The sequence below is a fragment of the Lutra lutra genome, chromosome 2, assembly GCF_902655055.1.
Source record: "Lutra lutra chromosome 2, mLutLut1.2, whole genome shotgun sequence".
In the NCBI taxonomy this organism is placed as follows: Eukaryota; Metazoa; Chordata; class Mammalia; order Carnivora; family Mustelidae; genus Lutra; species Lutra lutra.
In genome coordinates, this window is record NC_062279.1 from 119,934,320 (window position 1) to 119,949,195 (window position 14,876).

Consider the following 14,876-nt stretch of genomic DNA (forward strand, 5'->3'; position numbering starts at 1 on the left):
CAGAGGACCTCAAGGCTTCAAAGACATTGGCACTTAAGTTGGCTTCTGGCTGTAATGTTCCTGGGGTTCTCAACTAAGTGAAGCTGATCGGTTTTGGTCATGGATGTGTCAGATGATGGGTGTTTGTTGATGTCACCCTTCCTCGAACTCATCTGTTGATCCTCCATCTTCTCTTGGTCTGCCAGCTCCTTTCCCCTTACTCCTAGAGCCTAGTGAAATCAGAAGCCTGTGAAGGGGAGCTTAGATGAGAATGCAAGAAGAGTTTTTTTAAGCTCACTACACTCTGAGTTCTCCTTCTGATTCTAGCAATCCTCTGTCCAAGAACATGCAAAAGCCACACTGGCATGACTATTTCTAACTTTTACGAGCGATATGTAACATCCTTAGCAATCAATTTGGATATCCCTTATAAAGAATCTGAAATGGGGTTCCTGGGTGGCTGATTCGGTTAGACTGTTGACTATTGATTTCCACTCAGGTCATGAACTCAGGGTCCTAGGATAGAGCCTTGCACAGCTAGGAGTCTGCTTGAGATTCTCTCCCTTTCTCTTTATCTCTGCTCCTCCCCCTGCTCGCTCTCTCTCTCTCTCTCTCCCTAAAATAAATAAATCTTAAAAAAATAAAAAATAATCTGAAAGGTACCAGGTGGCACGTTTATTGGTTCAAAAGGACTTTCAGAAAGTTACCAGATGAAAAAAATAGTTTTATCTAAAGCTCAGTTCTTCTTTCATTTTTACATTTGTTAGAATATTTTCATCATCATTTAGTGCTCTACTTAAGAAATATATGTAATAGTTAATATATATATGCTGTCTTCACAGATTGATTATAAAGGAAAAACATTTAGATTTTATGCTTTTTACCATTAATTTCCTGTTACTTTAATAGCTTCAGGTGTATATATGGAATATTTATACTTTTAATTTTTTTTTAAGATTTTATTTATTTGACACACAGAGAGACAGTGAGAGAGCAGGGGGACCAACAGGGGGAGTGGGAGAGGTAGAAGCAGGGTTCCCACTGAGAAGGGAGCCTGATGCAAGGCTCGATCCCAGGACCCTGGGATCATGACCTGTGCCAAAGGCAGAAGTTTCACGACTGGGCCACCCAGGCGCCCCATACTTCTACTTTTGAAATAACCTAATTAGGAACTTGATGAAACCAATCAACAATTTAACTTTCTTTTGGAAACTGGAGGTGCCTTGCAGACATTAATATCAAGAATGTGCTTGAAGATGGTTGACTCTGGAATATTGACTAAAATGTCCAAAATTCCCCTACATAATGTGGCATATGTAAGTTTGGCTTCATCTGGACCCTACAAACTAGAAAATTATATAAAAAGCTGTAATTCTGCTAGGTTGGTAACTCTATATCCACAGTGTGATTTTGTTTCTACTTCCATGATATGATTTGTTTTTTTTAAGGGAGACAAACATGAAATATGAGTTTTACCTGAAGTTCTTCTGAATTGCAAGATAGAATAAAAATTACAAAAAGGATTTTGTGCAATGGCCAAAATGTAAAATGCTCTCAGATTTAAAAGATAAACACTTCTTACTCAGTTAGTCTTTGGCTTTGAACTGTGACCTGTATATTTTAAAAGTAATGATCCATTCAGATTTGCAAAACTGGAAGATAAACTCTAGGAGAGAGAGAGATTCCTTGCAGTATCATTGCTGCATTTTAACTAGCCATAGATATGGTAAAACTTAAATATATTTTTAAAAGTGAAAATATTTATTACTAAGAAATAAGGTATTTATTTTTTAATTTTTTAAAGATTTATTTATTTGACAGAGAGAGTGCAGGCAGGGAGGGGCGGAGGGGGAGGGAGAGAGAATCTCAAGCAGACCCCAGCCAAGCAAAGGGCATGACGTGGGGCTCGATCTCACGACTCTGTGATCATGATGAGCTGAAATCAAGAGTCGGATGCTCAACTGACTGAGCCCCCCGGGAGACCCAGAAATGAGGCATTTATAATTGCCTTATAATAAGTTGCTAGGGCATATAGAGCAACTTATATAAAATTTAATATAATTTCAGTGTATTATTTATATACATTCAGTATGTTATTTACATTGATACCTGAAAGATGAGTGAAAACGTAAATGAAAAATAAGAGTATAATGTAAAGAAAAAAAGACAAGTGCTACTCCATTGTCTTCCTGTATGTTGCATTGTCCAGGATTGGCTGGTGTCCCTCTATTGTTCCTTTGTCAACCGATTGATTTTTTTTTAGCTTGGAAACTTGTATGAGGATTATTTTTAAATTTATGATTATTACCTTACCTTTATAGTACAACTTTTTCAGAATGTGTCCAGATATTCTATTTTGTTTCACTCTTTCTGGATCAGGATAACCCTTTCAATCTGCGTGCTTTGATCCATTTTCAGTCATGTTCACCGTGAACACCATTGTTACTCCTTGTTGGATTTTCCTGGGGCTTCCATACAAACTGATCTTCCCTTGTATGAGTCACCTTTTATTTGGCATATCACACCCATTCATGGGGCTGGGCTTCCTCCCATCATCTGCACCTGTCCATCCCATCAAGGTGTATACCTCTTTTTTTATTTAAGTCCTTTTTTCGTCCTTCTACCCTGTCCCACCCCACAAGAAGCTAATCTTAATGATATGTGGTATCATAACCTTTTCCGTGTTTGGTCTAACTTTTAATAAGCCTAATATATCTAAATTTAGTAGAGAATTTGGAATTTTATGCCTCTGTCTTGCAGAGATTCATCTTGAATGGCATCAGATTTTTGTGTTAATTCTATGTATGTTCTCTTTATCAACATAACATAACATCTTAACATGGTGAGAACAATCCACGATATACGTTTTGCAATTTGCAATACGACATGAAGAGATAAGAGAAGCGTCCCACAGCAAAAGCTGAGTTGGATAAAACACATCTTACATTCATGGGGACAGGGAATCCTCTCCTGCACAGCTGGGTTAAAATCACTTTCTCGCCTACCGAGCACACTTTGGGAAATGTTACCTGAGAGAAATTTCTTTCACTGTCACAATAAGCAGAAGGAAGCTAACAAATCCCAACCACCACCTAGGGAGAAACGTGACGTGTGTGATATGAATTGGTTTTTACAAAAATCTTCTGAGACTGTTTTTTTGTTGTCCTTTCTCAGTTACGGAAACCGAGGTTCACTAGTTTAGGCACCCTTGTTCATGTTCACAGCTGGTACAACCAGGCGCAGAATCTGTGCCTGACTCCAAATACCACACTCTTTCTATAAAATGTTGCTATACCCACTCATTACATTCTTTCTGATAAAAGTGGATCTCTTGAAGGATTTAGGATAAAAGGTTTTAAGCTACCTTGACTCCTTCTGTTGGTAAACAACAAAAAACAAACAAAAAACCCACAAAAAACTTATTTTTATCTGATTTTTTTTTTTCATTTGACTGGAAAGCAATTTCACACATCCTGTCTCCCCAGTTGGTGGAGGAGGTGAAGGACATAGATGTTAAATTATCTGGTGCTGAAGCAAGAAAGAATGTCTAAGGAAAGTTAAAAGTTTGCAGAATAGTGTTAATGATAATTTTCTTTAGGAAAACATGATGAAACTGGGAAAAAAAGAAATTAAGTCAGAACTTTGGCTCTCCACTTCCTGTATTTAAAAAAAATACATTTTAATTTTGTAAGTTTTCTTAATAATGAATCTATATTCTGAGACTAACCTTTAATGCCTTATGGGAAAGATGGATTTTTGTCAAACTGCTAGAACCTTATCGAACTAGAAATAATATAAAAGTAAATTAAAGGCTACTTGTCCTTTCAGAGGAAATGATTCTAGATTCTGCTGATTATTGAAAGAATACATTTTTGTAAAAAGGAAAACTTATAAAATTTTGCTAGAGCACTTGAGTATGTTAATATCTTGCTCAGTATAAATTGCCAAATTCTGACTCTCTACTATGCTTTGCGTAAAAATATGATACTTCTGAAGACACTGAAAGGCCAAAAAATATGTTGGAAATTAAAAGGAGCTTCACTCTCCCTGGCTTCAGAGCCTACCCCTACAGCTGCTAGAATAATTTTCTTTCGACAATAGAAAGAATAGAAAGTGTCTCTGTTGCTTTTGCATGTCCCATCACTGCACACACATTTTTACAAAAACAAAACAAATTTCTAATAAATGACATTGATAAATGATAACATCCAAAATAGATATTTGATCAAGATGGGAATTAGGGTATGTGTAGAATTGATCAAATATAAATAAAACTGTACTGACTCAGATGATTTTGAAGCATTCAGGAATTTTATCTTGACTTCTCATTAAGGAACTACTCTGCATTTGAATTAACATTCTGCTACAGAATAATGGGAAGTTTATAATGTGAGTTTAACTTTGCTGAGAAAAAACCCATCATCCCACTGAGATGTTAAAGGAGAATTCATTTGGTATTGTTCTTACACAAAAGAATCCTATTTCCTATAATTTATTTATTAACAACCTATGAAAATGTAAATTATCAGTTACATGCAAGTTAGCACTTCAGAAAAAGAAATAAGGAAGTTAGACATGGGCTTTGGTGGTTTTATTTCATTGGAACTTTTCCCAAGTTTGCCTAGTTAAAATATTTTCCTAAGGGGCTTTTTTGGATATAGGAGAAAATTCAAATGAAGAATTGTATTTTATTTTTTATTATGGTGTTTTCCACTTTAAAGATATTAAAATATACTGCACAATGATCCAAGGTAATATTTTGTAAGACTGGTAAGCATAACATTTGAATTAACTTATCTGATTATATTATTACAAGGCTTATTTTCCACTTTAAAATATATCATTAAAAATGTGTGTGTGTAACATACATATGTGTTCCTCACAATGCCCTTGACAGTCTCTGAGCTTTAACTCTCACATGTGTAATTTAAGGTTCTTTTGTTTCAAACTAGAGAAACTCTGACTTCAAGAAGTGATTGGAGAGACTCTGGGTTACTCACATCAAATATATGGAACTTGCAGAACATGATGAAATGTAAGGACCATGGCCTCCCCAGGACTATGCGGGCTTGAAGTTCAAATTTCAGCAACAGGGTGTCCAGTTAGCCTGGTTTGGATCACATGGTTGCCTCTTGCCTAGAACAGGCCAGGGCACTTTAGATCAAACTGGGTCCAATGAGGAAAGGGTAACTTTCCGAAAGCATTACCCAGGTGCTATTCCAGGGGGCTGGGGGGGAAGGAATGGTTATTTGGAAACCAAGAAAGGAATGGGCTGATGTTTGTTGTTGCCTAGACATTTTGGAAAACAAGTGGGTATTCATCTAATAATTGTTGTGCTGACTTAGGCAGCACATATACTAAACTTAGAATGATACAGAGAAGATTGGCATGGCCCCTGAGCAAAGATGACACATGAATTGGTGAAGCACTCCATGTTTTTTTATTTTTAATTTAAGAAAATTTTTGTAAAATTGAATTATTGAGTTGGGAGGTCATATGTCTTTTTAGATATGATTTCACTTATGACTGAGCTACATTAAAAGTATGAATACATGAAAATGACCATTCAGACCCATACTTCCACCATGTAATGCACTTGAACATTAAGGGATAGAGCTCAGTAAATAAAACAAAGAAAATCACCTGGAAGTATGTTCATGCTTCATATTAGCAATTTAGTCCAAAATATCCTTTCTGTCAGAAAAATGGAGTTAAAAAAACTATGCTAGTAGCAACAGAGGCTGGCCTAACTCCCAGACTTAACCAGATCCAAAGGCCCGAAGGAAGTATTTTTTTTTTTTTTTTTTTATTTCATGTCACAACCAAGACAAGGTGAATACACCTATTTATTCATGTGATACCTTCAAGGTTAAATTCTCCATGATCGTCAAAAACTTAAAATGTGCCCTTGTTTTCCTTTTCCTCGATAAAAGAGACTGTGTGGTATGACTTCCTCTCCTACAAAAGGACACAGCTATTCCTCACCTAATTTCCAGAAATTGTGTGTGATAATGAAGCAAGGGCCACAGCTGAGGATGAAGCATGGGCTGAGACAGGAGTCTCCAAACAAATGATTTGGAAAGAGGGACACAGGAGAGACTGACTGGCTCTTGGGCCGGGGCTGTAGAAATCCGTCTTCTTGTAGAAATTCTCTTTTGTTGCACTCTGGGCAAGGGGTCCTCTTCCCACATTTGCAGTCACCCACTGGGAATTCAAATTAAATTAGGTCTCACTTAAATTGGAGTTTTTCCCATTACATTAGCATTTGCATAATCTTGCCAATGTTTGCCAACTTGCTAATTAATAATAGGATGACTTCAGTAATAGTAATAGGATGGTTAAATCATGTTTTATTGCTGTTGGATTAACGTAGAATGAGGCTATCAAAGGGTACGTTTTGCGTGTGTGTTCAGTTTTTATTCCTATAGGCACATCTCAGTTGGCAAACTTAATCCACCACTAAAAGTACTATTGAAATGACTATTCCACAAATCTGAGGAAATGGAAATTAAAAAAAAAAAGCTTTGATGAAACTGACTTGTAAACCCCATTGTTTTTCTGATTCACTTATGCTGAAGAATTGCTCAAGGATGATTTGTCTCTTTAATAAGTAGCAGCAAAAACAAAGCTTAGGAGAATTAATGTAAGAGAAGGATAATTCTTTCTCAGGAATTATCTTCCTAGTAGCCAGACCCCGGCTGAAAGTATTTAACTTTCTAAGGCTGGTTCACCTTCCCATTACACAAAGCTGCGAGTATATTCAGGAGTTGAAAAAAAAAGAAGAGTCTGAGCTGGAATTAAGTAGTTTAACTTCTGGAAGCTGGAGCCAGAGAGTTTCAGCAGTATGTCGGATGGTTTCATTTGACTGCGGCTTCAGCAGTTGCTCCTAGTTTTCTTTAGGTGCTTCTAGGATTACATATATCTGTGGGTCTCACACTTCTGTTCTACATCTCCTCACAAAGAGGACCTCCAGTTGGTCCTAGCAGAAACTTTATTAAATGGATGAACGTAATACTTTTAAATCTGCTTAGTCTTCAGACATCTGTCATGCCATGGTAAAATTTAATTACAATAGAATCTGGATACATTCATTTTCCAATTTTATAGGTTTGAGGAGTCAGACGTGTTGTTCATCAATAATTACTCAAATCCATGGGAAATAAAAACAGATTCCACCCTAAATCCATGTGTCTCCAAACTACTACTGTAGTACATATGAACACAGCAAAGCCATCAACATCACAGTGGAGTTTTGTCTTTCATAACCTATCCCACCGAAGAATGAAGGATGCTCACAATTTCTCTATCTGCCTTATAGGAATGATCTGCTCAAAGCATAGTTTCAAGGTTACCATTTTATTCAAATTGAACCATTCATTTAGTTTAAGGAGGTCTATACATGTCTTCAGTCCTAATCATAGGTTCACGAAGACCAACAATGATGAGGACAGTACCTAGTCACACTGACTAAAGAACCAAGCCCCGACAGAAATCATGGGAGCAATGTTACAAATTTATAACTGCAGTAACTCTTCCCCCAGGGAATATATATTTCAATCAACATAGAACATCACTGTACCAAAAGTGGAGTTGCTGAAATCATGAGATCAGCCTCTGTAAGTCCAACAGCAATATGCTGAAGAGAGTTTCAAAGAATGGCGCATAATCCATCTGCCAAATCTCATTTTGAGGAAACTGGACATTGCATTTGGTTGTGTAATGCTGGCTTCTCCGACTTGATCAGGATCTTAGCTGTCCCAAGTCTTTTCCTCTCTCTGTGCCAAAGGGAAACACCACCATGCACGAATCATGGAGTAGATGATGTGCAGTTGTGTCGACATAAGCCACCAGTAAAAAGAAAAATGAGGGTCCTCAGCCAAGCTCTCCCTCTGGCCCGAATGTTCCTCTACTTGTGTGTGCTTCTACTGATTGACTTTCTTTTCTGAAGAGAAACCTATGAAAAACAGCAGAGAAATGTTTCAGATTAAAAATTAAAAATTCATTTCTCTTCTTCTGGCTCAGGGCTAACATAAACTTTGAGGCTGGCAAAAAGAGAGAGAGAGAAATATTTTATTCATGAGCTTCCACAAGTTTACACTAAAAAATCAAGAGGCGGGAAATGGAGGGTTATTATTTTAAGCATTGACATATGCTTACCACTTTGTGAAATCAGCTGTGGCCTAGTTCTACTCATGCCTGAAGAGGAATATTCTGTACTACTTCTCATCTCTGTTGGCATTTTGGTAGCTCAAGCATTTGCTTAGGAAAGTAAGTCATATTTGTTACTATTAGGTTTAGTACTTAGCCCAGGGAAGAGAACTACCACATAAACTATTTTAAGTATGGTGAAGGGTACATTATTGTCAGAGCGATAGAAAAGATCACGTACTTAAGATGTGTTAATGTACCATGAAGACCAATATGAAAAATGTGGTATATTTCAGTAAGACTAGGATAGAATACCACAAATGAGCACTATGGGGAGGACAAAAGCAAAGAGATCTACTCATGGTGACAAAAAAATACATACAAATTTCAAGAAATAAGGTATTTTCTTATTCATGATAACAATTGAGAACATGTTAAATGTTCTACACTTGTTGCCCTGTATTTGGTATTTCAAATAAACAAACTTTTAAACTAACTAACTGTTTCCTTTCCAGGCTTAAATAAAATACTCCTCTAAGAATGGTGCCCATTTTACTAAAAAGGTATCTAATATGGTGAGAGCATGAATTTGGACCCAGAAGTATAATCCACTGGTCTGACCAGTCTAAAGTTTAGATTTAATCCATTTATGATATCTACCCCTAGATATCTTAAAACATTAAGAAAAATTAATTTCTCTATAGTTTTTATAGCACTCCTGTGAAATAGATACAGAGGTGAAATAAATATTCCCATGTTTTAGCAGAGAGAGTTTGTGACCCCCAAGAGGATCCATGGCAGAATGGAAATGTGAACAAAAGAAAAAAAAAAACAGGTCTTCAGTTTCTTGAATGGAAGACAGAATGTCCCTCTATGCAGTGAATGTGGGAAGAGACTTCTGTCACCGGACTTGGCTCCGTGGTTCGAATGGCAGGGCAAGAGAAACGCCACCAGGGAAACATGGGTTCTCATAGTGCAGATACAGTCTGCTTTGCCTTACTGGTTGATAAAGAGTTCCAGTAACCGATTGTGTGCCTTATTATTTATTAATGGTATGTGTTACACTCTATGCTTTTATGTTCACAAGAGTGCAGGTTAATTCCCATGATGCTGAAGTGATCTGAACAGGACCTACAGATCTTGGTGGCAGAGGCCATGTCTGACTCTACATCAAGGATCAGCTGAATCTAAAGTCCCCTACAAGGGGAGGTGCCCCAGAGCAGCAGAGAGGTTAAAGGGGGACTCTGCTCTCTACATGCCCACTCACCTCAGAACGTGCGTGCTCACGCATCAACAGTACGGAAAGTAGGTAAGTAGACATTCTTCCCAGCTGGGATGCGACATGTAATAGAAACCTCATTTCCCTACAGATTTTTATCTTCCGTTTTAGATAAATATTGCAATTTTATTCACCTAGTGGAATTGTGACTAGTCTAAGCTTATTGTGGGCATTTTTCTCATCTAGGTTCTATCTACCTACCTGTGTTTATCTATATAAGATGTTAATCAAAATGTTTAGTCTTTGCTTATAAATCAATGTCTGCATAGGAATATATTTACCACCTGTGTTTTAATATGTTCCTGTACATATAATTATACATTTACACTTTATTTAATATCCCTTCGCAAAACCCTTAGTTTACCATTAAGCCGACCTTTATGGCATTATAAGGTGAGGATGCATTTCTTCTGCAATTCTTTCTAAAAATCCAGAAATAGATATAAAACTATTTGTCTCTAAATTTTGATTATTTTTATTAACTGCTGGTAAGATAATTAAGTATATTTTATAAAAGAAAAATATTCTTAGTATTTTATCCATCTGTATTGAAAATCACACAAGTATAGTGTCTAAGTTTTTTCTCTTTCTTACATCTCTTAAGTACCTTCTACTATTTATACTGATTCCTATATCTCTTCATACCACTGGAAAAAATCCAACTAATCCAGCCATTTTACTGATGTAAAATTATCTGTAATTTTTAGTTATAAAGACAGCTATAAAAAGACACAAACTGAGAATTGCAGATTCTGGCTTTCAGGATAGATCCATTAGAATTTACTTAAATAGAATAGATCTAAATGATGACACTATTATATTTTAATGTGTAGCATGGAGTTGTCCATATTGCTTGGTGGTTACAGTGTGGGCTTTGGAGGCAGACTTCCCGGCTTGTCTATGTCCTAGCCAATAACCAGCTACATGGTCTTGGACGAGTGACATTATCTGTTTCTTGGTTTCCACAATTTTAAAACAGGAACAACAGTAGTACTCATTCCATAGGGTTGCTCTAAGGTTTCGATGAAATAATATATAAATATATACAATGCCTAAAATAGTTTCTGGCACATGGTCAATGTTATGGGTTGAATTGTGCCCCCCCCCAATGTGTATGTCTTAACCCCTGGTACCTCTGCATGTGACCTTATTTGGAAATAGGACTTTGTACACATAATCAGGTTAATATGAGATTATACTGGATTAGCCTCATCCAATATGACTGGAGTCCTTATAAGTAGATGAAAATTTGGACACAGACCCAGACAAGAGGGAAGAGGGCCATGTGAAGAGTGAGGCTGAGATTGGAGTTATGCTGCCAAAGCCAAGGAACTTCTAGAGCTACCAGAAGCAGGAAGAGGCAAGGAAGGAACCTTCCCTAGGGGTTCTGGAGGGAGCATGACCCTGCCAACACCTGGATCTCAGACTTCTAGCCTCATGAGAGGATAAAATTTCTGCTGTTTTAAGCCATCTAGTATTTGGTCCTTTGTTATGGTAGCCCTAGGAAAGGAATTCAGTCAGTATTCGGTTAATTAGTTATTACTAGACATTAGTAAAGACAAATTATAATAGTTGGGCTTTGATCTTTTATATCATAAAGAAATAATTATGTTTGCTCACAACACAATCTCATGTGCCTATACTTCATGTCTTTCCAAAATGTAAGAATTGAGTTCTAGCTCATTAGACAAAATTCAACTCTGCACCATATGAAAAATTTGGAAGGTACGGAAGAGACTGGCATGTGATGTAGTTAGAAAACAGTCTTTCGACATTTCACAAAGAAAGAAACAAAAAACATGTTTTCAAGGTTATACTAACTCTAAAATGCCATAATTGTTCTAGAAACATGGAAGTCATTTTGCATCCCATTCTGATAACAGATGAAATGAGATTAAAATGTTTTGCATAAAATCATATGTTTCTTAACAGAAACAGTAACCCCTTAACATCTATAGACTTCGATATATAAAAATGCAATTATTTAGTAATGTGAAGAGAGAAAGCCAAGTAAGTCTTAAATGCCTTAAAAACCTTTATTTAAATCTTGAGTTTTTGAAAGAAGAGTTAATTTCCAATGTGTCTGCAAAGCATTCTAAAATGACCAAAAAATGGGGCGACCGGGTGGCTCAGTCGTTAAACATCTGCCTCTGTTCAGGTCATGATCCCAGGGTCTTTGGATGGAGTCCCATATCAGGCTCCCTGCTCAACAGGAAGCCTGCCTCTCCCTCTCCCACTCCCTTTCTTGCGTTCTCTCTCACTCACTGTCTCTGTCAAATAAATAAATAAAATCTTAAAAAAAAAAAAAAATAACCAGAGAATGTAACTGAGAGCAAAGCTGGAAATACGGTGACCCAAAGACTGTATGAGAGTACTCAGTACCTATTGACTTTCTTCTTTGGTCAGGAAGCCCTTCATTCGGTTCCCACTTTTAGAGGACCCTGCTCTGGCCCTCCTCCAGCCACCTTCCTCCCCATTGTAAATCTGCCTCCTTCTAGAACAATCTCCTGGTACCCACGTGAGGAACCTCAAAATTTCTGCTCAAGTGACCCTGCTTCTGCTTCTCAGCCTCATTGTCCTCTCTCCCAGGCCTGAAGCCCAGGCCTGAAGTCCCTCATTATGCTACACTGTTTGTAGCATAATGAGGGACATATGGATGTGCCAACTGGGCTGTACTCAAGTTCACACTCAAGATCCTTCCCAGTGGAAAGGTGGGGAGAAAAGGGGATGGGCCACAGCTCAGGTCCTCCTGGGCCACTGTGTCCTGGTTGGAATGTGAGCATTTTAAATTTCATCTGCCCTTCCAGCTATATTTGTCAATAGGAGGATAGACTATAATAATTTCTATGCTTGATTCATGACGTTTAAATATTGAGCCTGAAGTACGAAGCTTTCCGTGTATTCATGCCTCAGGGAATGTTAAAGGAGGATCTAGAGATCATAGCAATTTAATCATTCATTACCCAAAAGGCTACTGTTCTGCAAACACTTCACGTGTAGATGTCAGAGCCACTATTTCTGGTTAGATTCCCATAAGAGGAATTATAAGGATAGATACTAGGATCAAACTATAATGTGCTATATATATTAGGGTCAGAAAAGTAAAATTTGTTGGGAGTCATAGGAAATTAATAAAAACTGAGAACTAGGACAATGTACAAGGCACGCATACAGATTAATATTCATTTGAATATCCATATTTCTGAAAGGGTTATTTTCACTGAAATACAAGTAGAATACTTCCGTACTTATTAAATGAATAAAATTTATAAGAGTTTTAAAAATACTTTCTGTTTATAATTTACCAGAAACAGAGCCTAATTTTTCCACTCATTTTTTTCTTCCATTGTTTGAGTTTGGGTATTTATAGCCCAAAACACAGGGTGTGTTGACTAGCAGTGTATTTGTGAATAGTGAAAGATAAACATATTAGCCAAGTAATAAGACAATGAGTAATAGCATAAATAACAAAAATGTCTGCTTAACAAAAACCTTTTCAAACTCCTATTTAACGATACCACAAAGTTACTTTTAAGAATTCTGAGCAATTGAGTTGGATCTACGAGTCAAAAGGAGCTTTCCAATTAAATGACATAAAAAATAATAAGAACCACCCCTGAAGTTAAATAATGGCACACGAGGGATTTTTTTTTTTTGACAAGGATGATTTCAGAGTTTTTGCCAATTTTTTAAAAAAATATTTTATTTATTTATTCGACACAGATATCACAAGTAGGCAGAGAGGCAGGCAGAGAGAGAAAGGGGGAAGCAGGCTCCCCAGTGAGCAGAGAGCCCGATGTGGGGCTTGATCCCAGGAAGCTAGGATCATGGCCTGAGCTGAAGGCAGAGGCTTAACCCACTGAGCCATCCAGGAGCCCCAGTTTTTGCCAATTTTTTGAACTGGCTTGAACCTTAAGATAGCATCAGCTTTGAAAGCTAGAAGAGGAGAAATAGAATTCAAAACAGGTAGATTCCTGAGTAAGGAATTTATTTCTCCAGTGGTTCCCTATCCCTGATCAGCCCTCTTCCCTGCTGCAGACAAGCCAGAGTCAGCTGCAGAGCTGGGTTGGTATGGAGAAGGAAATGGTTCACACGGCAACATATCCCATCAGTTTCGACAAGGGCTGACCAAGCATGAATTGATTCATAACATATTTATTACATACTTAATCTTACATAATACCTTATCTTTTACCTGTGATATTCAAAATACCAAATGAGTGGTACAAATAACACATGTTATGGCTTCATAGGAAGAAAAGATTATTGAGGGTTAGATTTAAGTTCTATAATTATGCAAGTTAAATCCCCATTCTCATTTTGTATCTGTCATTATAGAAAACACTAATATAGTGAGAGAGGTAGGTTTTTGAGGGCACTATAGGATGTGATTCAAAGCACAGGTTTTTTGAAGTCCTATATGTCTGCAATCTAATCCCAGGACTAAATTTCTCCAACTGTGCGATTTAGGCATGCTACTTTAATTCTTCAAGCCTCAGTTCCCCCATCTGTAAAATGGTATAATATAATAAAACCTATTTTATAGCATTGCTGTGCAATGTCCTTAAAAATACTCAGGTTGCTACATAATAGAGGTTTATATTTTACTGTAATTTTACATCTGTAGACTCTTACACAGCATGTTTACGCAACACAACTTCATTATGTTCTTCCCAACAGACAAAAATCATTAGGTCTTATATACTGCCTATAACATTCTATTTTTACATATTTAATTTAGTTTCTGAAGGTCATCACAATTCACTTCTACCTTATATAATTATTAGCTTCTATTACATTGGTCCAAAAGAACCTATTAGTGATACAAAAATAGCTTTATGATATTACTGAATTCTCTACTGCATAATTGTATTTTCTAGTGATTAAACTCCAATTCAGGGAGAAAATATCTTTAATATTCATTTCAGACCAATATAATATGAAATGGAAAATTATAATTGGGTGGCAGCTCAGCTATTATACAACAATGGATTTCAAAAACACAGACATTATGCAACAACCATTATGGTTAATAGTATGCCTTTCTAATAAAAGCTCTCTATTATGGCTGGAACCCAAGAACTTCACTAAAACCAATGGTTGTATTCACAGTAGAAAGAGAGGAAAAAAAGAGTCCTACAGTTTTCTGATAAATACCTAGACATTCTTTTATAGAGTTCTCACTTTTTATCTTTCTTCTCTATAAAGCTGCTATAAGCTATGGCCCTTGCCACTCCTAGCGCTGCTGCGTACACCTGTCCAGGTTGTGTATTGTGCAACTCCAGGAAGCTCCATTTACAGAACTTGGACTTGTGAAGTACACAATCTACAAAACCACATGTGTTATCCCTGGCATTCTATTTCTACTCCATAATGGGCTCCTTGTAGTAAAATCTAGAATTCTATCATCTCAGATCTGAACTAAATGAGATCAAGCTTCAAGTATGGCCTGAAATTGGAATATGGCTCA

The 14,876-nt window shown here is 36.9% G+C and overlaps 1 protein-coding gene and 1 non-coding gene across 2 annotated transcripts in view; one reads left to right on the plus strand and one right to left on the minus strand.

Annotated features, from left to right (window-relative positions):
* The first annotated feature begins 5,312 nt into the window (after positions 1–5,312).
* LOC125094526 (U6 spliceosomal RNA) lies at positions 5,313–5,419 on the plus strand. The gene has a single exon (XR_007125551.1). It is a non-coding gene; the product is annotated as a U6 spliceosomal RNA (small nuclear RNA).
* The window catches only part of TNIP3 (TNFAIP3 interacting protein 3), a 100,598-nt gene continuing 91,133 nt past the window's right edge, over positions 5,412–14,876 (minus strand). The window contains exon 14 of the mRNA XM_047718345.1: positions 5,412–7,933. Within this exon, the coding sequence (XP_047574301.1) occupies positions 7,902–7,933 (32 nt within the window). The 3' untranslated portion in view covers positions 5,412–7,901. The remainder of the gene's footprint in view (positions 7,934–14,876) is intronic.